Below are 24,653 nucleotides of genomic sequence, written 5' to 3'. Positions count from 1 at the left end.
TGCCTGCGGGAGGTCCACTAGTCCTGTGGCTTTCGTGGCAATTCAGCGGCGGGTACGCAGAAGGCATGAAACTGGCAGATCCCCCCAAGGCGTGCCGTCGAATCCACGTGACCGGGGCAGACCTCCTGCAGAAATGCCAGCAAAGGCTGCCTGACTGCCTTGAGTCAACAAAAAACTTAGAGGCACCCCGATGGTTAATTTATAGATTGATACAAGAATCATTGCTCAGTCATTGTCAGGTCATGCTATTCCCTTCAAAATCTTTCTTGGCATTATATTGGTTCATCTTTCTCATTGATGCCCTGGTTGTTTATGTCATCAGGCATAGTTTGCCTGTTAGAGCTGAAAATTTTAACCAATCATTCTTTTTCCAGGCCATGTTCTTGTCCAACCGAGGGACAGTGGGAGGATTCTTCCTGGCTGGACATAAAATGGTGTGGTGGCCGGTGAGTTCGTATTATACGCTCTGTGTGTGTGTGTGTATGCATACGTGTGCTTTTAGTCCACATGTAACATTTCGCTGCACATCACTTTCACCATTTATTGAATGTTTTGTACTTACTACCTCTCTGGACCCTAATGTTCTTGGCTGAGGGCCTAGCTCATGTGAGGTGATTGCTGTTAGGTACAAGGTACAGGGAGGAATTGATTTGTAGGGGTGGTTTCTGTGGTGCTGCTGTATTGCCTTCACTGTGGCCGTGCAATCTAGTCCTTTGCTGTAACATTGCAAGGAGAGAACCCTGAAATGTTCATAATAAATTACTGATAACAAATCAGAGTTTACATTTATAATAATAGTACCAAGCACTTATACAGCACATTTTAGCTGTAGCTCCAAAACCACTTTGCAGAGGAGGTAAGTGTCATTGTCCCTGTTTTAAGATGGGGAAAGTGATTCACAGACAGGTGATTTACAGGCCCTCCTGAGGTCCCTTCCGACTCTGATATTTTATGATTCTATGAGGTGCAGTGACTTGCCCAAGGTCACCCAGCAGGCCAGTAGCAAGGGCTGAGACTAGGATCCAAGTCTCCTGTGTTAGTCCAATGCTCTCTCCATTAGGTCACAATCTCTCTATTGAATGAGACTTCCTGGCAAAGGAGAAATCTTTCTAAATAAATGTGGTTCTGTGACTGAATGCGTCCGTGTATTCACACCCTATACACCACTGTAATAATCTTTGTACAAATATGCCTTGTGAGCTATCATTTGAAAACGAATAATTTGCTGGCCAGTAATATCAAGATGAAATGTATGTAACAATGTTGTATGTAAAGTTATGAACATAGGCTGAAATTATGGCTGAAATGTGTTTACCAGACAAGTCTGGGGAGGGGGTAAACCTGTTTCTCAGAGACAAGCTGAAGCCTTTAGCCAGATGTGATCAAAGTTGATTGGCAATCACCAGTCGAGTGGCCGTCCTTTGGCAGCATTTTAACAAACAGGGAACTTCTTTCACCATGAGACTTCATGCCTCCATCTCCACAGCTTGAAGGAACTTTATTTCAGCAAAATGCATTTCTGAGGGTGACTGGACTATAAAAATGGAGTGCAAAACGCCCCAGGTCCTCTTGCTTTCTTTTCTCCCTCTCTGTCTGTCTGTCTCTTTCACCCAAGAATTCAGAGGAACCAGCCTTTGGACTTTGTGAGAGATCCTGACTTTAAAATTTGGTCAGCGATGTTGCTGGGAACATGTGGGAAGGATTTTACCTTCAACCAAGTCTAGTTTAAGTGTAGTCAGTAGAAAGCATTTTATGACTTTTTAATACTTTGTACTTGTGCTCACGTAAAACCTGTCTCTTAGTAGTTAAATAAACTATATTTATTCTTTAATCAAAACCAATCCAATGTTGTGTTTAAACTGAATTGTTTGATAGCACCAATTAAAGCAGCGAACTGTTGTACATTGGCTCCTTACAGGGCAATGGACCTCTAATACGTGACTGTCCAGGAGAGGGCTGGGGAGTGCAGAATGCATGTGTTTTGGGGAAAATTCAGACCTGGGAGTGTGTTGGGATCACCTTGCAAGTAGTAACCAAGGCTGCTGGAAGCTAGAGTGTGGCTCATGTGTAGCTGGAAGGCTGCAGCTATAAAAAGACATTCGGGGTGTGACATGCATGCTATTTGGCTGTTCATGAGGGGCCAGGTTGGGAGCTACAGCAGCAAAGCATAGTGAGGCACCTAAGGTTGCAGAGCAGGTGGTGATGCAACCTCTCGCTAGTCTGGATTACATCCCAGATTGTGATAGATGCATTTTCTGAGTGTCACTAATATGGTACTTTCGTGATCATCATTGCAGTTCATCTTGGAAGGAAAACTTTAGTGAAGGTTATAAAACCTACCCCTGATCCTGAAGTTGGACCCATGTGACAGGACCTTTGCACTTGGGTGGGATTTGATGCAGGGCTCTGTCCACACGGATACAATTGCAGGTTTGGGGCCTTACAGAACTAAATAAATATTTACTGACTGTAGGAATTTTCAGAACAGTTTTCAGAAATTGCTGCCCCTTTCTCAGTGTTTCCATTCAGTGTTGCCTGAATTGGGGCAGGACTGGAATTTCCATTTTCATGTTAGAGCATTGTCTTTCCAAGCAGGAGGAGGATCTCATGAGTAGATTAGGACTGAGACCATTCAGGTACTAATAGAACCATTGGGAAACTGAGAATCTCAAAGTTATTTTAAGGGAACTTTTGTTTTGTTTAATCAATGGAGTGACTCTGCTGTGAAACTCGATAACAAACACAATGGTGAATCAGGACCCCTGCCTCCCTGGCTGACTAAATGCACTAGACCTGATTCTCTGCTGCTTTGCACTTCATATAGTTCTTTATACCTATGAATAGTGAGTGTAAAACACTATCATCTTGTACAGGTGCAAATGATGGCTCAAGATGCAAGGCAGTGGGGAATCCAGCCCAGTGTGTACAACACAAAAACAGCATGGGTCAGACCCTCAGCGCTGGGTAAGCCTCTTTGCACTGCTCTAAAGCCACAAAGGTGACTTGAAGCTTCCGTAAAGGGGCAGCTGGGAATTCCCCTGATACAGGGGAGTCCCCCAGGGACATAAAGCAGTGTAGCCAGCTTTACATTGCCTAAACCTCTTGTCCATTTAGAGGCATATCAGAGGCCAGAGGGGATGATCCTGTACTGCCAAAATTGTCTCTAGGATTAACATTTGCTTAAAACCATCTTTGTCTCCTCCCTGTGAGCTTCTTCGCTTTGGAACAGCTAACAGGAAATCTCTTCCTCTCCACCCTTGGCAATACCTGGTAAGATAAAAGCAAAAGGCATGGCAAGCACTCAAATCCCTAGTTAAACACTTACATTAACAATACTGTTCTGGAGGGCTACTCTGAACAAGAGAATGTGAGATTCTGGAAAACCCTTTCCCTGGTTTTAGTCTGGGCCGTCCTCAGCCCTCCCAGTGCAAATAGATATGGCAGAAGCAGGGATAAAATATAAAAAGGCCAAAAAGAGTAAAAATACCAGCTTGATGCTGTGCCAACTAATGCAATATGTAAAGTGTTAGAGAAATGTTACTTCTGATTTCACCCTGGGGCAGTGCCATGTGTGATTATAACCTGGGAATGTTCCAGGGAAACCTGGGTGAGTTTCCCAAGTCTGTAGATGGGGATGTTGCTTTATAAATGGACTCTTCCCATCGTAGTATATTTCTTCCTTTTGACTTCGACTTATTGAGACTTGACTGCACGATTCATTGCTTTCTGCTATAGAGAATAAAAGAAAATGTAATTCCAAAACCTGTTTTAGAAATAAAATTTCCATTGACTTAGTTTCATTCCTCAATTGTCATGCTGTTCCCTGCTATACCAAGCAGCCAGGGGGTATAGGCTGAGGATTAAGAAAAGAAAAGTGGATGGTGTGTTTTCCCTGTTCTTTGTTGAATGAAATGGAATGTTCCCTTTTTTTCTTGCTAGTTGGAGGGGTGAGGAGTTCAGCCAGATAATTGGAGGCAGTGTATTGTCTTAGGTATCCCTGCCCCTGGAAATTTCCACTACATGCATCTGACGAAGTGGGTATTCACCCACGAAAGCTCATGCTCCAAAACATCTGTTAGTCTATAAGGTGCCACAGGATTCTTTGCTGCTTTTGTATTAATTTATGGGCTGGACAACAGTAAATGAGTAACACCCAGCAGTCAAAGAAGGAAGAGAATTGGGATATATAGATAATCTTTAACTTCAGTTTAATGCAGTCATGTTTCGCTGTTGCCCACTGAGTAGGTTTCTTTGATCATTGTGTATGTGAAGGATTATTTTATAAAATTCTTCCTGTTTGTTAATTCAGCAGTTCTGTAGGCAGGTTATAGGAGGTGGACAGTGGGGATAAATATTTTACCTTCTGTCCCTAGAAGTAGTGGACTGAGGTAGAAACATTTTTAGTTGTAGGCCAGGTTGAAACCACCACTGTTCAAGGTAAAAAGAGCAACCAAACATGCAACCAAAGTGAAACTTTGATAGGGAAGGAAAAGTGCAGTAAATCAAACTCCTAATGACTCTGCTAAAACCCTCTAATGGGACTAGTAGTGGGATGCCTTCCCAAGACTGTAGGCATTGGGTCTGGTGCCCGCATATTTGACGATGGGGAAACTAAAGTATCAGGCTGGCTTGCTAAGCAACTAGCAGAAGCTGTGTTGCTTTCCAAGCCAACACGTGCATATGAAGTCCCAGCAAGATACCTAAAAAATTGTTGGATATGCAAGGATTGAGGATGTAAGTACACATCTACCCCGATCTAATGCTGTCCTCGGGAGCCAAAAAATCTTACCATGTTATAGGTGAAACCGCATTATATTGAACTTGCTTTGATCTACCGGAGTGCACACCCCTCCCCGCCCCCACCCCGGAGCACAGCTTTACCGCATTGTATCCGAATTCGTGTTATATCGGGTCGCGTTATATCGGGGTAGAGGTGTAATTGCATAGCACCAAGTGAGGAAGGAGGGACCCAGGTGATTCTACAATTTAACAAAGCCTATGCTGCTTGAGAAATGCATGTCCATTTCTCCTGGTTAAAGGATTGTGTGGCATTTTAAAATTACCTGAGTAGATAAGAATGCAAAATGAAGATCTTGCAGAGAACTTAGGGCAGCAGAATAGCAAACCTGCTCTCCTTTCTCAAGGCAGCTTGATAGATGCATGATAAGGCTATACAGAGACACTAAGCAATATGCAAGTTGGATTGGTTAAGGATGGGGAGAGCTGTGGATTTGCAGAATACACTTTTGTGTCCCAAAATAATGAAGTTAAAAACATTTCCAGTGTTATCCCACAAGAGTGAAGTCCCTACCTAAAGAGGTGGATCAGTGGCATGAACAGTGCACTGTAGGGGCTGGGAATTGTTTCTGTTACTTTGCTAGGCAAAGTGTAGGATTTCCAGGTTCCTTAGGAGGCTTGTGGGGCAGTAAGCACCAGGACTTCTGGGCAGCAGAAAGCCAATGAAAATAGTAAGGTGAATAGATTAATGAATAATGTGTCAAATATAGAGTAACTTTCATATAGCTGCAGCCAGACGGTTCTTTCCTGACTAGTGAGCCCCTGTCTCTTTCAACAGTCTTTCTTCCCTTTTCCTCATCTTTCTTCTCCTTTCTTGCACTATAGCTTTCATTCTTTCATTCACTGAACAGTTGACCCCATCCCTTTCAAACCCTCATGCCCTCTTCTAGTTCCACTATATTCTTTCTGAAATGCAGTCAGTGCTAACTGGTGGCGGGAGCTACTTTTGCTCTGAAATTCCCTCCTCGGAGAAGCAGGCTTAGCTCGTGTACCCTCAGGGCCCCACATCCTATGCATGCTGTCTGTTTGTCAGGTCTGTCCAGAGGAGAAGAAAACCCCACCCCACCCAATTTGTTATACCTCTAACAGCATAAGAATAAGGGGAGATCATTAATAGCCAGATCCCTGAAAATTGTAATGCTGACCATGTCATGAAGGGACAGCCTTCCGGTAACATGGAGTTTCTTGGAAAATAGGCCAGAATCCTTTAGTTTATGCGGGGATATGTTACAGCATCCACTTACTCTGATTGATGAGATTCTGTGCCCAGCCCTGTCTGGGACAATCCAAAGTTTAAGGCCCAGTTTCTCTATCTTGCGTCTGTGATGCATCTAGAAGAAGGCTGAGATTTATCAAAGTATCCTAAGGGCATTAAGCACTTTGTAGATCCCAGCCTGAAAAGTTAAGCAGAATTCCCAGGACATTTGCATTATGTAGATACACTGGTTTAATTAAAACATAGTAACTGCCATACATGCTGCCAGCCATCAGCTAGCCTCTTCCACATAACTTTTTCTTGCTACAAATTACTAAAGTATTGGAGCAAATTTCTTTTCACTGTTCTGAATTCAAAGATCTGTCCCTATATACAGACATGTAATTACTGAAAAAGATTTTGGTTTTAGATTGCATTTGTAACTAGTGTATACTGATCTTAGGATCCTCTTGTGCAGAATCTTTCCTCTGTCAGAAAGATAAACAGAAGCAGAAAGTAATAGACCCATACGTTGGCATTGGTTTGTCCTGAACTGGGAATAATGACTGTTGTGTTAACGGAAATGTTTTGCTAACTGCATTGGTTTTTGTTTGGTTTTGTGTTTTTCTTTACAAAAATGTACACAGACAATACAATACTGCCATGTGTAAAGCTGGAATGTTACTCTCTGGTGTTGTATTAATTTAGATGGAATATATGAGCCCCAAAAGAGTCATCCATTCATCCATCCATCTTTATACCGTTTAAACAAGGTTTGGTGTTTGGTATACAGAGACCTCAGGCTGCCTACTACCCTAGCAAACACACCATTAAACCTATGTTTAACCTATTATTAAAGATACAGAAAAAGAAGGAAAAACCTTTAAAGCATTTGAAATGTAAAGTGTTAAGTAAGGCTCTCATTTTAAAACATCCCTTGTTCCTTTTCCCTTCAGCTGGAGAGAGCTTTTAGAAAGAAACCCCCCTTCCCTGACAGTCTCTTAGATGGCATTAAAGATAGTAATAACTGTCTCTTGGGGCGGGGAAAGAGGGGAAGTTAGCTGAGATGGGCTGGAGTCGTTGTTTAAAGTCCAGTCCCATTTCCTAGAAGACAAAACAAGACAAACACACCCAAAAATGGGAGAGGAAAAATTAGCAAAGATAGAAAATACAGTTTCTGTCTTTGGCGTTGACTTTCACTTGCAGCCTCGCTGCTGGAAACAAACAGGCACAGCGCACGACATATCAGCCCCTTTAAGACCTGGCAAACTTGTATTAGCATCAGGCTGTTTAGGGCATTGGTTTTAGCTGCCTTGTCTTGGTCAAAGGCTCACAGTGGTGTGCAGCAGTGATGTGCAGCGACAGTGGTGAGTAGAGGCATCACTCACCCATCCCACGAGCCTGGGGGCAGGAGGTGAACCCGCCTGAACACAGCCCTGGACTCTGGGACTTTGCTGCCCTCAGCTGACAAATGTCAGTGGGGTGCAGCAGAGGGAAAAGGAGTGGTTTGTTAAATAGGCGTCTGTTTATTGGACTTTCATACCACAAAGTGGGAAGCTGAGGCAAAAGTCTACTGCTCAAGACAATGTGGGGCCAGTACATAATTTTGGTTAACATACTTTTGAGTGATTGTTGTGGTGTTTTCCCAGATTAATGCTCTATTTCGTCTCCTCTTAATAAAGTTTTCTTTTGTTATACTCAGACTCGGTGTTTGCAACTGGGGAAGTATTACTTCCTACAGGCTCCCAGGGGTGGTAGTATATTGTTTCCCAAGATTTCTGGATGGGGGCTCAAGCTGGTTCTGTTTTATAATGTTAAGGGGAAGCTCCTCTAGATATTGAACCTGTCCCTTTTTGCTGCCGCCACCACCTGGCAGAAGGATTACGTAGATATGATCTGCCTTTTGTGAATCTCTGTCTTATTTTTAATCCAGTACTAATTTCCTTCTTTCCTTCGATCCGTACATATCAGCAGTTCCTGTTTCTCCCCATTACTCAGTCTGTGGGATCAATACAGGATGTTACAGGCTTTAGAGATACCAACATTCCTTGTATGCACACGTGTCACTCACACGTACTGCACCCTTGGGTCAGTAGCTGGACCTACCATAGCAGCTCCCAGAGTCCCATTCAGGTAACCCATTGTCCCTTTGATGGAAGCAAACCAAGTACAAAAAGGGTGTCTCCCACTGAAGATACAAGGCAGCTGTAAGGCTTGTGGATCTTTCGCCCAATGACACGTATCTTATTTTCCTGACAGGGGCATGAATTAGCCTCTTCTCCTTGGAGCAGGTTAGATGTGTGACATCAGCCTTTTGCACTAGCTGCCCGGACCTCTGGCCAAGATCATTGGCTGCTCATTCTGCAATACATCACCCACATGTTAGTTGGAAATGTTCTCCAAAGAGCTGAAATTCTGTATGGGCGGAGGCCACGTGCTCACCTTAGTTGGAGGAGGGAGTATTATCATTCACCGATGTCCCCTCTGGATGAGTTAATATGTGATATCCTGCTCAGTCCTCCTTGTCTGTGGGGGGATGATGGCTGCAATGTTGGGTTTTAAGAGGGGAAATCAGGCACTCAGGTCCCACAGTGATGGCAGACAGGAAGTCTCAAAACACCAAATAAGCCCTTTTTTGGGGGTCGCAAATACAGCTCTTATTTTAGCCAGGGCCTGAGTCCAGAATCTATGACCCAAGTCTGTTCTCTCTCTTTCCAGATTGGTGCTTCTCTGTTTGCCAGTAACATTGGCAGTGGGCACTTTGTGGGCTTGGCAGGCACAGGAGCGGCTGCAGGAATCGCCATTGCAGGATTTGAGTGGAACGTAAGTGGTACACGTTTACATAAAATTGTAACCTCGGGGGTATCCAAAGAGATCAGGTGAGCCTACATTGTCTAAAAATCCAACTCACTCTAATGCTGTCAGAGCCCGCACCCAGCAGCACCTGCCTCCCTCAGGGCTGGCGACTGGCAGAACCACCCATCACAAGAACACTTGGTGTCGATTCCCATTCCCCCAGCCTCTCTTCCCACTCTCACCTGCCGCCCAGTCAATGGGAGAAGAAAAGGCCATTACTATATTAGGAAACCAGTTTCCACAGAGGTTTTCTTCTCTCTCTGTCTCTCAATATATTGGTGATTTCCTCCATTCTATCCTTGTCCTTTGATTGCTTTTCAAATACTTATAAACAACATTTCCCGATATCAGAGGGAAGGACAGCTTTTCTCATCTCATCTGTATCATTTTTGCTGAGAGCTTGCACTGCAGAAGTGGGACTAGGGGAAAGGCATATTTTGCTTTCCTCCAGGCAGTGAGGGATTTAGGGTTGCCTTCACTCCCAACTTGTCCTCTCATTTCCCCCTCACTAAGGGATGGCAGCGAAGGAGTGCAGAGATTTCCTCCTAATGCACCATCAGTGCTGGTCTGTTCTCAGTCTGCTGGGGACAGACACCTGTCCTATAACCAAACACCTCACTTGATTAAAAGTATTACGACTACTGCCTGGAGTGTGGCAGAAGAACCGTAAAGGTTTGGGAAAGGATCGGGGGGAGAGAGCTGAGATGAAAGATAACGTGCCCCCTCTCCTCAGTGAATTTTACCTGTAGCCCTCCATGGATTCAGCAACAAAGCTCATGTATGTGTGGCCGGGAGGAGATGCAGGAGTTGGGGAACAGCCCCTTTATGCTGTATTTCCCCTTTCAGGTCAGCCAGTCTGAAGGTGCAGTTTGCATCACATGTTACCGCTGCCCTGAACAGCACTGGTTTCTCCACTATACTCCTTGGAGGGGAATTGGGACATAGCCACTAGGAGGTCAATTCCTGCAGCATGGAGTCTGGAGCCAGACTGCTGTTTACCCGGTGCTCCAGGAAGATCTGGTCATGAGAGAACTTTAATGAGCCAAGAGCCTTGGGATCTAGCTCTTCCCTTGGCACCTCAGCCTCTGGAATAATAGTGGCCATGCCCCTGGCTGTTGCACTTCACAAAGGAGTTTATGCAACACCACAAATGATCTTGGAGGTTTGGTGTTTCCCTGTAATCTGGTTTGAATCATCAGTGGAAGCATGTGGCCCTTAGGTTTATTTAAAATAGAAGTGTATGGGTATGAAATGAGCCCCATATAGATTGCAACTTCTTTGTGCATTGGGGGAAGTAGACGCTCGCTTAGAGACATGCACACATTGGAATCAGTTAGTTTAAACTCTCATTTTTTATTATTCTCTGATGATGCTGAAACAAATCCAGGCTCCACACTAAGGTTACTTGGAACTTTATGACATCTGAAGGGATAGAACCAGGATCCTCTGCAATGTGAGCTAAAGAGCTCTCCACTAGCTGGTAGCAGTATGCAGCCTAAGACACACAGTTGAGAGGTTTTGATTAAGTACAGTAGAGGTGAGGACAGTGGTGTACTTGTTCACGCACACAGAAGCCAGCTAGTTAGCTCATTACAATACGAACAACACAATGGAACTGATAAACATGCTAATATACATGGGAAAATGCTGCTTTAGGATCCACACTGATTCTGTTAGCAAGAGAGAGAACTAGACCCGATTCTGCTCTCACTTACACTGCCTTTGTGTCAGTGTAATTCCCTTGACTTCAGTGGAGTTACTCTTGATGTAGATGGGTGGACGTGAGAGCAGCATGGTGCCCAGTATCTCTGGCATGTCCTACGCTTGATCTATGAGCAGAACTCCAGAGAGGCGATAAAGAACTAGCCTGTGGATGAGAGATCTAGAATGCAGGTCTGAGAGCAGAATTTAGCTCTATTTGTTTTAATGTGCACATGTCTGCATAACATTTAAGTAAGAAAAACGGATGTATGATCTACAATAAAATATCTGATGCAGAATATACAGTATGTAGTATAGCAGAGCTACCATACTTTACAGTATATAGTCCCAAATATGAAAGTATTATGTCTTATAATGTCTAGGGCACCTTATAACTACTCCCAAGGCACTGCAGAAGGCAGGTCAGTGGGCTAGTCTGGTGGGTGATATGGCAGTAAGCTCTGCTGTCCAACACCTTGGAGTAGCAGAGCTAGTCACAAGTGAGACTTGTTCATAACACACTTGGATTTGTTAGTGGAATGTTTCCTGTGCCGGTGGCTGCCTGGAGACTGGATGGAGGGGCTAGTAAAGGTGGTGGGGGTGGCATCTCTAGACTTTCTTAACATTTCCCATTGGTAGCAATGGTGAATCTGCCAATACAGAGAGGTTTCTGCGGGCTTCTGGTGTTTAAAACACCATGTTATCTAGATCTGCTCTGGGCACGACTAATGAAACAGTGGTTTAAGCACCTGTGCCTGTGGCACAGTAATGCTGTGGTAGTTGCTAATACTAATGGAGCTGCAGTGGGATAGTGCAACCGAAGGAAATTTTAAGACCAGTGTTAGACACACTACAAATGTATTTCTCCATGGACAGACATGGGAAAATGCTGAAGCAATGTTCTCTTTGATACTTCAGTAAGTCTGCTGCAGTGGGGGACTCTTCCTCAGATGCTTCTGTTGGACATCTGGGGTGAAATTCTAGTTCCAGTCAAGTCAAAGACAAAACTACCATTGACTTCAGTAAGGCTGGGACTTCACCCCTGGAGTTCCAACTGTAAAGTGCCGGACACATTTGGAGGTATACTTATCTCATAGAACTGGAAGGGACCTTGAAAGGTCATTGAGTCCAGTCCCCTGCCTTCACAACAGGACCAAGTACCATCCCTGACAGATTTTTGCCCCAAATCCCTAAATGGCCCCCTCAAGGATTGAACTCACAACCCTGGGCTTAGCAGGCCAATGCTCAAACCAGAAAGCATGAGGCCAGAGGTGCCTGCGCTGGCCACCATTTTACTCACTGCAGCCAGATACATGGCCTTGGAAAGTGCTAGTGACTGGACCAGAGGCTAATTCAGCTGTTCTTTCCTTGGTTACAGGCTCTGATAATTGTATTTGCTCTTGGCTGGTTGTTTGTACCCATCTACATCAGGGCTGGGGTAAGTACAAACACTAGGTTATGCCTTTTATTGTTCCCAGTTTTAATCTTTCTTTTTCAGCCTGCTGTGTTTGTGAATCTAGCACCATCACAAAACCATTCTCAGTGGGAGGAGAGACCTGAATGTGACAGGGACTCAACTCAAGTTGTTTCTGTATGTATTTAAACAAGGAAGTCTCTGTGTCTTTGAGATCCTGACATGAGGAGGATTTGACAGAGTGTCTTTCTGTACTTCTTGGAGGCCATCTACATTTCTAGTGCATTTATCAGTGTGGTATCTGGACGGAAGAGCCCCTACCCCCTATGGTAGTTGTCTTTTGCTCATAGTGTGAATTCTTCTCCCTCTCCTTCTGCAGGTGGTGACGATGCCAGAGTATCTCAAGAAGCGCTTTGGTGGCCGACGGATTCAGATGTATCTGTCAGTCCTTTCTCTGCTCCTCTATATTTTCACCAAGATCTCAGTGAGTTAAGCTTTTCCAGTTCCTCTATTCTAAGTGACGTTCCTATCTGTATTTTATTTTATGCTCACATAAAATCTCTCTACATGTGTAGTTCACTTCTCTCATTTGTTGCCTGAACTCTATTTAGGTAGGTAAAAATCTTTCCATGTTGTCACTCTTCCGTCCAGCAGTGCTGACCATCCAAATCAGCTCTACAGCTGTGTGTGTCTGTGCCTGTTGAATTATACCAGCGAACTCTTTCTCTAGATGGTGGTTATGATTTAGCTTTCTTTTTCCAGGATTTTGTTTCCACATGTGCTCCCCTCTGGAACAGGTCAGGGTGGCCGGAGCTTTTTCACCATATACTGTATGTGCCATCTCAGGTGTCAGTGACAGAAACTGAAGAGAATGTCCCAAACTATCAGAATTTTAGCACCTAGTTCTCTGCCCTTGTTCCCCAAAGGCAACAATTGCTGCTTCTTACCCAGGAACATTCACCCCACCCCATTTTCAGCATTTTGTTTTAGAGCCTTCTTTCTAAAGTCTCCCATTCTGACTCCTGGGCCAAATTCTCCTGGTACAAAGTATGAGTAACTCTCTTTGGCTGTAGTGGGAGAAAAGGGGCCTTGGGCTTTCAAGGAATGGATTTTTGTTCCCGGTTCCCACACATCCTTCCATCGGTATCCTCAGCTGAACATGCAACCTGTTAGTACTAATGAAGCCAAAGAGAGAAAAGAGAGGAAGGCAGTGGGGAGAAGAGAGATGGGGTTAGCAAATAAAGGAGTGGGAAAGTGGAAGGAGAGGAAGGGAGAGGCGAGGAAAGAGCCTGTCTGTGGGTCAGTTTGAGCTATGAACTGTGGCTAACAAGGACATTGCAGTAGCAAAGGAGGTTGTGATTTTCTGCCCCCTTTTGAAATCATGTTTCCAGCCAAGTCCAGAGGTCAGGCAGACCTGGCTCTGTTGTTTTTCTGCAGTTGCTATGGAAGGTTACTCTTTGCCCTCTGCATTGGAGCTGAGTGATAATAGTCCAGTGCAACCTAAAAGAGCTGGCTTTTTGCTCTCATTCTCATGCTCTTACAATAATTGATTCTTACCAAGGTTGCAAATTAAATAGGCTGGGTCTATGGCAAACCCCCAAGTTGGCTTTTTGGTGTTTTCATTTCGTTAGCATTTATTTCTGTGAGGAGCTGTCAACATAACTGTTGTGTTTTATATGTAGCTGTAATTGGAAATGTTGCATCCATTTAATTGGGCATGGTTTTGTGAGCACATAGGTGTAGGGCTCCAAGCATCCCTTACGTATGAAGCTGTTAGCTGTATTTTGCAAAGCTTTATGGGACTTTTGTTAAGAGAAGATGGTAAAGAATTACTAGTAGGTAGATTTTTATATTGCTTATAGATAAGGCTAAGTTCTTGTCATGGATATTTGTAGTAAAAGTCATGGACAGGTCATGGGGAATAAATAAAAATTCATGGCAGCCCGTGACTGTCCCTGACTCACTAAGAATATCCCTGACAAAAGGGTAAGTGGGTTCAGCACCCACTGCTGCTGGGGCTCCTGGATCCCCCACCGCTGTGGTGGGCAGGAGCTCAAGGGTCTCCCTGCCTGTGGGGCTGGGCTGCTGCAGGGTCCCGTCGCCCTCGGGGCAGCTGGAAACTGCAGGGTCCCCCAGCCGGTGGCCGTGGTTGGGCAGCTGCAGGGGGTCCCTGCCCGCCGCCACTGGGCAGCTATGGGGTCCCGCCACCGCTGGGCAGCTGCAGGCCTCTCCCTCCCCCCCACCGCGGCTAGGATGCAGCAGGGTCCGCCAGCTGCCCAGCCAGCAGGCAACGGGGACTCCCGTGGGACCCTGCAGTTGCCCAGCCATGGCAGGCAGCAAGGACACTCTGCAGCTGCTCAGCTGGGGCATCTGCAGGGTCTGCCTGCCACAGCACGGCAGCTGCAGGGTCCTTCCACCAGGCTGGGGGCTGGGATCTGGGGGGGAGGGGCTCGCTGGGAACTCCACCCCTGGGGCAGAAAATGTCACAGAGGTCAATGGAAGTCACGGATTCCCTGACTTCCGTGACCTCCGTGACATAATCGTAGCCTTACTTATAGAGTGAAAATATGGTTGTGTGTGACCTGGTTTCATAACCTATTTTTAAAGTTGTTTTTTATTCCTGTGATTCTCTAATGAAGTTGTAACTGAAATGAAAAGAAAGGGCTTATACAATGGGAATGTATGAGGAGATAGGATTCCAATTGTGATATTAACATATGATTGGACAATGAACAAGACATTCCAAACCACAAAGGACAAAATGAAATGATCGGTTAAAAACATGTTGTTAAGCAGGTTAAAACTGAAATGTAGGGTATAATGGAATATGACATTTGTCTTTGATTGGATAATCATAGTTACAAAACTAAACAATGTGAAGCATGAACCAAGAAGAAATAATGGATAGAATTGTAAAATAAATTGGACTAGTGGAGCTAACAGACTCTGGACCCTGGATTAGTGAATTTCCTCTTTGTATTGTGCTGGTTAATCCTAGATGTCTAAGCTTTGTTTAATAAACCAACTGATCTTGTTATTTGATGGCTCATTTAATTAATAATCAAACAGAAGCCATTATTACAATTTGGCACTCCAGATATTGCACATCAGTTGTAGTATCAATTTGGGCTAGTTAAGACAGGGTTGTGGCCTAATTATCCTGAGGTCCCTTCCAACCCTCATATTCTATGATTCTATGAAAGCAGTGGCAGTGCAGAAATTGTAACTCTAACTGCTTACAGGCCTAAGTGCATCTCAAAACACACCCAGCATGCCTGTCAGCAGGGCACCTTCTGGGGGCAGGAAATTAATTACTTAATAAGATATAATACATTACTGATAATGAAACACTAAAACTGCGACACGTCAGAGCACTGCAGTATAAAGAAACAAATATCAGCTGACAGGTCACAACTTCTTTATAAAGGACTCCATATTTCAGAACATGGGGGTGGTTCACTTGCGTTAGATATAATTTATGTAGCTGATCCCTGGATTTATGTATATGTGAGGTATTTCCAGACTGAAATGGACTGGAAAGGTAAAGATTAAGACATAAAATTACAGCCATGGAATATCTACTGATGGCATGTATGGCTCAGTTGTAAAGTTTAGAAGATGAGGGAACAGAATAAGAAATTGAAACATCAGATGGAAAAGCAACCTTAATACGTCCCTAGTTCATATCTTGGAAAAGCCTAAAAAGGAAGTTCAAACATGACAGGGAGGAGGTGAGAGAGGGAAGCAGGGGTTACTGTGGCAGGCAGAGGACCTTAAAAGTGCCTACAGAGTGGTTGAAGAACAGCTCACCACAGCATATCAAGGCACTCTGGTTGATCCTAATAAGTGTAGATCAGAACAAGATGGTCCACAAGAATAGCTTTGGGTATTAAGAGGGCAAATGGCAGCAGCTGGTCTTGGGAGTTACCCCTCTGAACCTCCCTATCTGGGCCTGCCTGAGGAGGATGACTGGAAGTTTATTACCAGGAATGTGATTTGGAATGTGATGGCTCAGGGTTTCACAAAAGCCCTAAGTTAGCGTTGTTTGTGGCAGCTGGTGAAGGTAAGAAAAAGAAGGGACAGAAAACAGGTTCTCTGGGAGGAAGGCTAATATCAGAGCTGGTACCTGCTACCACCAGAAGACCTGGAAGAGCAGGATCTTGTCAGGGGAATTTGAGTACCTGTCCAGGGGAAAGCTTAGATGAGAAGGAAAGTTCAGATGGAGAGGAAAATATGCCTTATGTCCCCTGACCAATATAGAAGCATTAATCTTTGTAGACCAGCGTATTGGAATATGAACACAGTTGATTTCATCATTCTGCTTGCTAGGAGGGTTAAAATAGCAGGCAGGGTTGTATCATCTTAATCAGGGAGATTTTAATTAATGTGTTACAAATGACTGTTGATAAAGATGCCTAAAATGCTCTCCCCAAAGACTATAGATTAGGGAGAATGTTGTTTAACAACATTGTGAATATTCTCCAGCTGGGACTAACTGGACTAACCCTTGTAACAATATTAATCAGTCTCTGGGAGAGCATCCCATGAACTACCATGAGTGGTTATCCTCTGTATGGCAATTAAATAGGTGGTTCATAATTGGCAGACTGACACCACATGTGCAAATCTTTTAATTAATAATTCTGTTTTGGGAATTAAGAATACAGGGGAGTTGGTAGCTTCCAAGGGGGCTGGCTTTTGATGAAGTTCTCAGTTTAATGATCAAAGCACATCAGGGCATTGTGGCTGCCAAGGCTGAAGCTGAAATAAAGTACAAGGTCACAAAGACACCCAGTGAAGTTCATATTTGTATCTCCGCAGTATTACTTTTAAATGTGGTTGTTGGGGTTTTGCCCAATGTGCAATATTCTGTGTTCCATGGTTTCTGTGCTGCAGAGTTCCCTTTTTTTTTTGGGCAAAGTTCCTCCCCTGCATGATGCACTAGCAATGGACTCCCCTTTTTCCATGTTCCCTTGCAGAATTTGCTGCCATCTTTCCTTTTTCTTGCCCATTTTCTGCCTCTTTTCTCTTTTGTTTCTGTTCTGTGTATTTTTTGTCGTCCCCCACATCTTGTTTTGTGGCTTGGTTCCACTGCTGCCTAGGAAACTCCATGCTGTCGGGGTTGACTCCATGGGGCTCCGATAACCAAGATGAGTTCTGCAGTAGCAGAATAGAGAAGCTTAAATCAGTCAGCTGCTGCATAAGCCTACAGCGCTGTGAGAGCTGTTGCCATGGCAGCTTTCAGGTAGCTGAAAACGAGTAGTGCTGCTTCCATTGCTGTCACCAGTGGAGCTGTGCCCATGGTAGAAATGGTGGGCAATTTTAAGAAAATCATCTAGGCAAGGCATTGGTGGCCAGTAACTGATTAAATTAAGATGAGGTATCTAGGAAACATGTAGATTCTCCCCCATAATCTGAAGGAATTAAAAACCTTCTGAATGCGTTGCAAGTGTTCCTTGGAATTCTTTAGCTGTAATGGTAGTTGTAAAAGGACACTCATACCATTAATAGTTTTGCCTTGTGGTTCCTGAGTGATGTGTGCGTGGCTCTGGAGTGATTTTTTTGCATGGAGCAGATTTAGTGCATTCAGAGATATGATAACGTTTTAATTGTATCCACAACAAGGAAACGTTAGCAGTAAATAATGTAACTGGCAGGCAGAAGAGGTGAACTCAGAAGGTGATTCAGAAAATCCAAGGAGTTTACGTATTGCTCAGGATGTTAAATAATTAACTACTTTTCCTTGTGGGATCATTTTATGACCAGTAATATTTGTAACCATGCAAACTAAGCTAATGCTGAAAATATACAAACCTCAAACGTTGGGAGCATAAACTGTGAGGGTCTAGAATGAATCCTCTCCCATAGAGAGCAGCATGGGCTCACAGTTAGCCTGTGGGATTAAGCTTTATGAATTCCTGCATCTTAAGCCAGCCCCAGCCTCCATGGCTGCAGATGGTGAAGGCAGGGATGGAATTTACTGGTGGGACCGTGCATGTGTTTCACACCCTGTGTGGTGCACAGCTCAGCTCCACAATGACTCTGCATGTGAGCATGCAGTGGCTGGTGGTGGGAGCAAGGCTGGAGGATCTGCAGCTGCACAGTCTCCTCCTTGCCCTGAAGGGAGGAAGGGTGAAGGGGGGTTGAGGTGGTGACAGTCTCAAGGACGAGTTTCCTCAGTGGCCTGGAGGAGTGATGATAGTCTCAAGGAGGAGTTTCCTCAGTGGCCTGGGGGAGAGGTTTTCTTCCTCCAGCATCTGCCCAGCTACTTAGGCTGAGTGCTGTGGAATGGATTTGCCCCTGTCTGTAAAATGCGGATGATGATACTCAGTTGCCTGGCTGACTGGGGAGTCATGAGGATATGTTACATACTGATTGTAAAGCACTTTAAAGGTCAAATGTGCTAAGTAGTGTTGTTATGTACAGCATGGCACAATTAGCCAGATCCATGACTTTTATATTACCCTCTCCTTGTGGCAGAATACCTGACTAGATGGCACTCCCTGTGTTCCTTGAATAAATGTTTGTCCTAAAATCTAGTAGAGCTGAGGACTAAACATCCCTCTTAAGCCTTGTCTGCCCTGGGATTTTAGGATGAGATTTTCAAAAACACCTAAGTGATTTAGGAGCACAAATTCAGTGACATGACTTTCAATGGCACATCTGCTCCTATGGCATGTAGGCACTTTGGAAAATCCTCTCCCCCCCACCCCCCCTTAGCACTGTTCCAGCATGCTGCACTGTTGCAAACCCCTAATAGAGATATGAATTACACTGATGAGGCATGAATTTGTTGGGAATTGGTTACCCTGATTTCAAATTATGTCTATTTTAGGGGTTTGCATTGGTGCAGCTTGTGTTGGTAACTAAGATCCCAGGCCATATTCACAAAGTTGCAAAATCCATGTCATTACAAGAGCTAATTGTTTCTCCAGCTGACCAGTTGAATGCTAATTACTTTGACAGATATTCATAGAATTTGTGTAAAATAAGGTGTCATCTTTGATTCCTGTTTGTCCTCAACTAGGCAGACCAGTCATACCAAGCATCTGTGTTGCACTGGAAAGGTGAGGCTTGAAGAATAGAATTGACATAAATAAAGACAAAAGAGTTCTTAAACAAAACTCTTCCTGGATATAATGCAAAGGTTATCAAATGACTTGGATGGTCTGGGATTTAAGAACTTTGTTGAACTGTTTTCGCATACATAAAGGCACAGGCCTGAAGAGATGGGTAGCCAGATTTGGTTAGGATGGATCACTGACAGATTTCTGGAAACCATTGTAAAAACTGCAGAAACAAAGAAGTGAACTTCAAAAACCCACTGGCAGTTAAAATAAAGCAGGTCTGGGCAACCAAGGAGACAAGATCTGTCTTTATTTTGCATGTGCTTTTATTCTTTTGTGCAGTGCAGTGCTTGGGGGAGTGGGGGGAAAGAGATGATATCAACAGAGATGAAGATATCTTAAGCATTTCCTAAACGGTCATCTTTCCTTTTATTAGGCAGATATGTTCTCTGGAGCTATATTTATCCAAATGGCCATGGGGCTAAATCTTTATTTGGCAATAATCATACTGCTGGCTGTTACTGGTCTTTATACTATCACAGGTGAGTCTGTGGAACAGATTGATACATTAAAAACAAGTTAAAAGAGGATCCAGAAAGATGAAAAGGAGAGTGGGTGTTAGTGGGAGGAAATGAGAGCACGAAAGGGGAGAGGTGTATGTGCATGAGAGAAAAAGAAGGGGACAAGGAGAGGTGGTTTCCACTAAGGCATTAGCAGAGGGTCTCACACATTTTTCTGGCCTTTCTTTGCCCGTAGGTGGCCTTGCTGCTGTGATTTACACAGACACTTTACAGACCATCATCATGCTTGTGGGATCCTTTATTCTCACAGGATTTGGTAAGTAAATCTGATGAACGAGAGCTGGAATGTTCAGCTACAGCCCCCAGTGTCCTGTGGCAGTAGATCCAGCACTGTGGAGTCCTGACAGGTTAAGAGTTGAGGCGCTCCAATTGCTTCATGTATTTGCTGGGGGGAAGGGGAGAGCCCTCGTGTTGTCCTGACCATTGCACCTTCAACACATGTAGGAATGTATAATATTAAAGTAGGACCAAGGTTCTGAGTCTGTGGTCCATGGATGTCTGGTGCAAAGTGGGAAGCTGGTTGGCCATACAGTATGGCTGCGTCTTGTTTCCAGCTGCTAAATTGCATGAAGAAAGCTCAAATACAGTAAATATTTATGCAAGTTCTGTAGTTACCATAGGGATGACATTGAGAGTGGTAGAGGAGGTGGGCCATGTGATTGTGAATAGGAAGCTGGGTAGCCACAAGATCACATGGGTAGTAAAATGCAGTCTATCTGTGAAACAGAACCCTAGTATTTCGGGGTCAGCCTACATAATTAATCAAGAGGAGGTAGTAAAGGCAGGGAGCCCTATGATGCTGTAGTTTCCTCTCTCTTACCTTGTAGTTTCCTACTGCTTGGTCTTCGTCTTTGTAAGCTTTTTAGTTAAATGAAGTTGTCCCCCTGCTTCACAATAAACATTTCGGATTGACTTCATCTGGTGGACTCTACTCTGGTCCTCATCTAGGTCAGGCAGCGTGGCGATATTATACCTACATTATACTTTCTGGCAAGGTGTAAGCAGGCATCTGGGGAATGGGAAGGACAGTGAAGTATAAAAGCAATCTTTAGAAGGAAAGTCACTGTGGCTCCTTGCTTTTGAGAGTGTTCATATCACATATTTTGATGTGTTCTGACAATGTTGATCTCTGTTGGGAAGGTTTGTCACACTGATAGCATGGAGTTTCCTCCTGGGACTCTTCCATTCTATCAGGAATTTCAAGCATCTTTATGTTGTTTTTCAGCATTTGCCAAAGTAGGAGGATATAAGGCCTTTATGGAGAAATATATGAATGCAATTCCAGGAAACACCTCATATGGAAACATTACCATTGACCCAAAATGCTACACCCCTCGGGCAGATTCTTTCCACATCTTCCGAGATGCGATCACTGGAGACCTGCCATGGCCGGGGCTTACCTTTGGCTTGAGCATCCTTGCTTTGTGGTACTGGTGCACAGATCAGGTAGTGTAAAGGCAACAACTGGAAATGCAGAGCATTCTAAAATCTGTGGTGTAGCTGGACTGATCTCTCTCCCACCCCACCCCCTATGCCTTTATCTCCTTAGGGCAAGGTGATTTTTCTCTGTAGCTTTTAAATGCTCAACCCTTTCTATGTTAAGTCAATGGTGTGTGTGTTCCTTTACTACCCTTTGCATGCCATGCTGAGTATATGCTCTATGTGTGATGCTTTTCTCCCTTTCTTGTGACCCGTTAAATGAACATTGAGGATCTAGTTTTCAGATGTGGGCATCTTAATAGGACATCAACATAAATATAATGACCTTTATCAATTTGGGTATAGACCTGGCTTCCCATCCAGTTGTACTAGGTGTGTCTTGTATGTGTGCTGCTGGAATCTCCTTGCATAAACAATGCTGGGCAGATGGTCTGTGTATGTCAGTCCCCCCTGTGCCAGGCTGGGGGACTTGTCCATCTCTTTCTTCTCCTTTCCTTCTTCTCCTTAGGTCAACAGTCCTTCCTGTCTCCAAAAATGATCAAACTGGTATGTTTCAGAAGGAGAATCTACTACTGTAATTGTGCAGTATTGCATACCATGTATTCTTCCAGCCACCAGCTAGTGATCAGATTTGAAAGCCCTTATAATTTGCATTCTAGCTAGTGTTACTGTGTCTGCTGTTCTTATTCATTTAAATGTCTAATCCCTTTTGAATCTTCCTAAGCTACTTGGTTCAATAATATCCTGTGGCAAGGAGTCTCAAAGGTTAAACGTACACTGGACAAAAGTGTTTCCTTTTATCCATTTAGATTTGTTCTAAGGCCTTCAAGTGCCCTTTTGTTTTTCTAATTATGGGAAAGTGCAAATTGGAACACAGTTTAAAAAGTCTCATTTGTGCCTTGGTGTGCCCGGCATCGTGTGTGGGTGACAAAGCTGGAGTCATTCACATCTACTGTCTCATTGACAGGTTATTGTTCAACGATGCCTCTCAGGCAAGAACATGTCCCATGTGAAGGCCGGCTGCATCATGTGTGGGTACCTGAAGCTGCTGCCCATGTTTGTGATGGTGATGCCTGGAATGATCAGTCGAATTCTGTACACGGGTGAGACCTAGTACTGTAGCTCCCTCATTCTCTTCTCATTCCTCTTCCAGCCCCACTCAGTTTTCTCTTCACTGTTTCCCCCCCCCCACCCCACTCCTTCAGCTCCTCTTCTCACTCAGACCCCCAAAAGACATGCACACACCAGCTGCTCCCACAAAATAAGAAGCTACTGCTCTTTTCTCTGTTCCCTGCTCAGGGCTCCACTATCCATGGTGGAGAACAGGAGTCGCAGAGTCTGTTTCTCTCCTGCCCTCTTCGTTGGTAGCATTCTTACTCTCCCTGAGAGGGTGAGAAACACTCCTGTATGTGACTGATGTTTCACTGGGGCAGAGGGAGTGGTGCCTGGATCCCAGAGAGGAGTGTTCCCAGCTCATGGAAATGCCTGTGATTTGCATGCTGCCTGAGCTCAGTGTGAGCGGAATACCAGTTGGTTTTTCCCCTCTCCACTGAGGTGTGTGTACAACAACAGAGGAGAGCAGGTGGTCTGAGCTGGAGAGGGCCTTTCAGAGCACACACTAATTTTGCTCTGGCCCCTGAGCCCCGATTTTGCAGTCCTCATATTATTCAGTCCTGACTTCCTGTGCAGTTCAGCTCGACCTCAGCAACATCACTATTCCCCACCTCGAAAAGAAGTGATGCAGGAATGGAATTCCTTCCCACAGCTGCAGAGCCAAGGGTGATATCAGGCAAATAAATCCAGTGGTTTAGCATGAAGATGGGTTTGGGAAGTTCTCTTGACTTTTGGATAACTTGCTGCTATGACGCTAGGTAACCCTGTCTTGTTATCTTTTTCTCAGATATGGTGGCTTGTGTTGTGCCCTCGGAATGTGAGAAATACTGTGGCACCAAAGTTGGCTGTTCAAATGTTGCTTATCCAAAAATGGTGGTGGACCTTATGCCGAATGGTAAGATGCTGGCTGTGATAGTGTTTTTGTGGGTAAAACATGGATGGCAGATTAATAGAAGTTGGGTGTTGTGGGGGAGAGATTCCCAGACTTGGAAATCGGCTACCAGAACTAGGGGCCTGCATTCTCATTTAGTCTGACTTGACATCGTCAAAGTACAAGAGCACTTTCTTGAGTTATCAGGGCTCAGCTATTGGAGGCCTTAGATCATTCCAATATACACAGTATATTCCTACACATGCCATGCGTTATGTCATAGATGCCAGATGGTTACAGACTAGCCGTGGCAATCTTGCTTATTTGCAAACATGAGCTAATAAGACACTGCTGGCGTTGGCCTTGTGAGATGGGTAAATCTGGCCTTAGTAGTTGCCAGCTACTAAGAAGCTGCCTCTGCCAGGATCTCTGGGGATGTCTTTGCATTCCCCTGCTAACCTCACTGGGCTGGGAAGAGAAAGTACAGCCCTTCTGGTGCACAGCCATTGGTACATTATAAGGCCTATTCAATTTTGCAGAACAATGCACCTCTGGAGGGAGATAGACATACATACAAGGAAAAATGAGAAACTTTTGCAGACAAGTATAGGCCTTCATGTTATGCCTGTGGTTTGCAAATGGACCATTAAGAAGGGATGGGTTTGTGCAGACTTAGGCCACAGCCAGGAGGGCTGCTTCTCAGCTGTCTGAATTAGGATAAGCTACTTAAGAGAGGCTGCTTGTGCTGAACTCAGCTTGAGGTCTGTTTTCCTCACTTCTCACTGGCACCAGTCTCTCACTGTAGAAAAGTTGCATCATTCCTGGAAGAGGAGCTGGTAGAGCCAAGCCCCATACACATGGGGCCTCTGCTTTACCCTGGCCTATGAGTTTGGCAGATTTTAGAAGGGTACAGCACGGAACGTTTGAGAACTCAGTGCATGCTGAGAAGACTGCCCCTCCCTGGGAAGAGACTGCTAGACAGTGATGCAGGTGGGTTTGGTCTCAGACCATTAAGAGAAAAGTGAGCTGAAGAAGTAGCCCGCTAGACGCGGGAATGTGAGCACAGAAGGCAAAGGGAAAGATGGCCAGGGACACATGAGAGTAGGAAGGTCTGTACAGAGAAGGGATAGATAGTTGCCCTGACAAAAGATAGCACCTCGAGTTAAATTCAATAAAAGGCAGCAGGGCTTTGTGGAGGGTGTAGGATGTGTAATGCCAAGATGAAAAGCTTGGCTTTCAATGAGATCTAAAGCAGCTTAGACCTATAGACTGATGCAGCAGCTGTCACCCATCAGCAACTCAGTGGGAACTACCGTTTCTCTCAGATAGGAGGAAATGATCAACCATTGCATCCGAGCCTTGTTTGTGAGCTAGGGGCGAAAAGGTAGAGTGGTCACAAGGGGCCATTGACTTAAAGATCTAAATCTAGAATAAATTGTTAAAGTTTACCCTGGCGTAACTACAAACTGAGTTTGGACAAGGGACTGAGAACTGAGATAACTGACATTTCCCTATTAGGTAGACCTCTGATTATCAATGTCTGGGTTTCTTACCACTTTCCTTGATTGGTTTTGCTGTGCCCCTTGTGGAGTCATCTCTTGCAAGTTGCATGTAATGC

The 24,653-nt window shown here is 44.5% G+C and overlaps 1 protein-coding gene across 1 annotated transcript in view; it reads left to right on the top strand.

Moving 5' to 3' along the window:
* The window catches only part of LOC116837122 (sodium/glucose cotransporter 1-like), a 48,984-nt gene that overhangs the window by 4,449 nt on the left and 19,882 nt on the right, over positions 1-24,653 (top strand). Inside the window, exons 2-10 of the mRNA XM_032801302.2 lie at positions 375-446; positions 8,711-8,815; positions 11,928-11,987; positions 12,343-12,447; positions 19,467-19,572; positions 19,787-19,867; positions 20,837-21,057; positions 22,019-22,154; positions 22,952-23,059. Coding sequence (XP_032657193.1) covers positions 378-446; positions 8,711-8,815; positions 11,928-11,987; positions 12,343-12,447; positions 19,467-19,572; positions 19,787-19,867; positions 20,837-21,057; positions 22,019-22,154; positions 22,952-23,059 — 991 coding nt within the window. The 5' untranslated portion in view covers positions 375-377. The remainder of the gene's footprint in view (positions 1-374; positions 447-8,710; positions 8,816-11,927; positions 11,988-12,342; positions 12,448-19,466; positions 19,573-19,786; positions 19,868-20,836; positions 21,058-22,018; positions 22,155-22,951; positions 23,060-24,653) is intronic.

Source organism: Chelonoidis abingdonii, chromosome 22 (assembly GCF_003597395.2).
Source record: "Chelonoidis abingdonii isolate Lonesome George chromosome 22, CheloAbing_2.0, whole genome shotgun sequence".
In the NCBI taxonomy this organism is placed as follows: domain Eukaryota; kingdom Metazoa; phylum Chordata; order Testudines; family Testudinidae; genus Chelonoidis; species Chelonoidis abingdonii.
The sequence above is the reverse complement of the archived record's forward strand: the minus strand, read 5'-3'. Positions and strand labels throughout refer to the sequence as shown.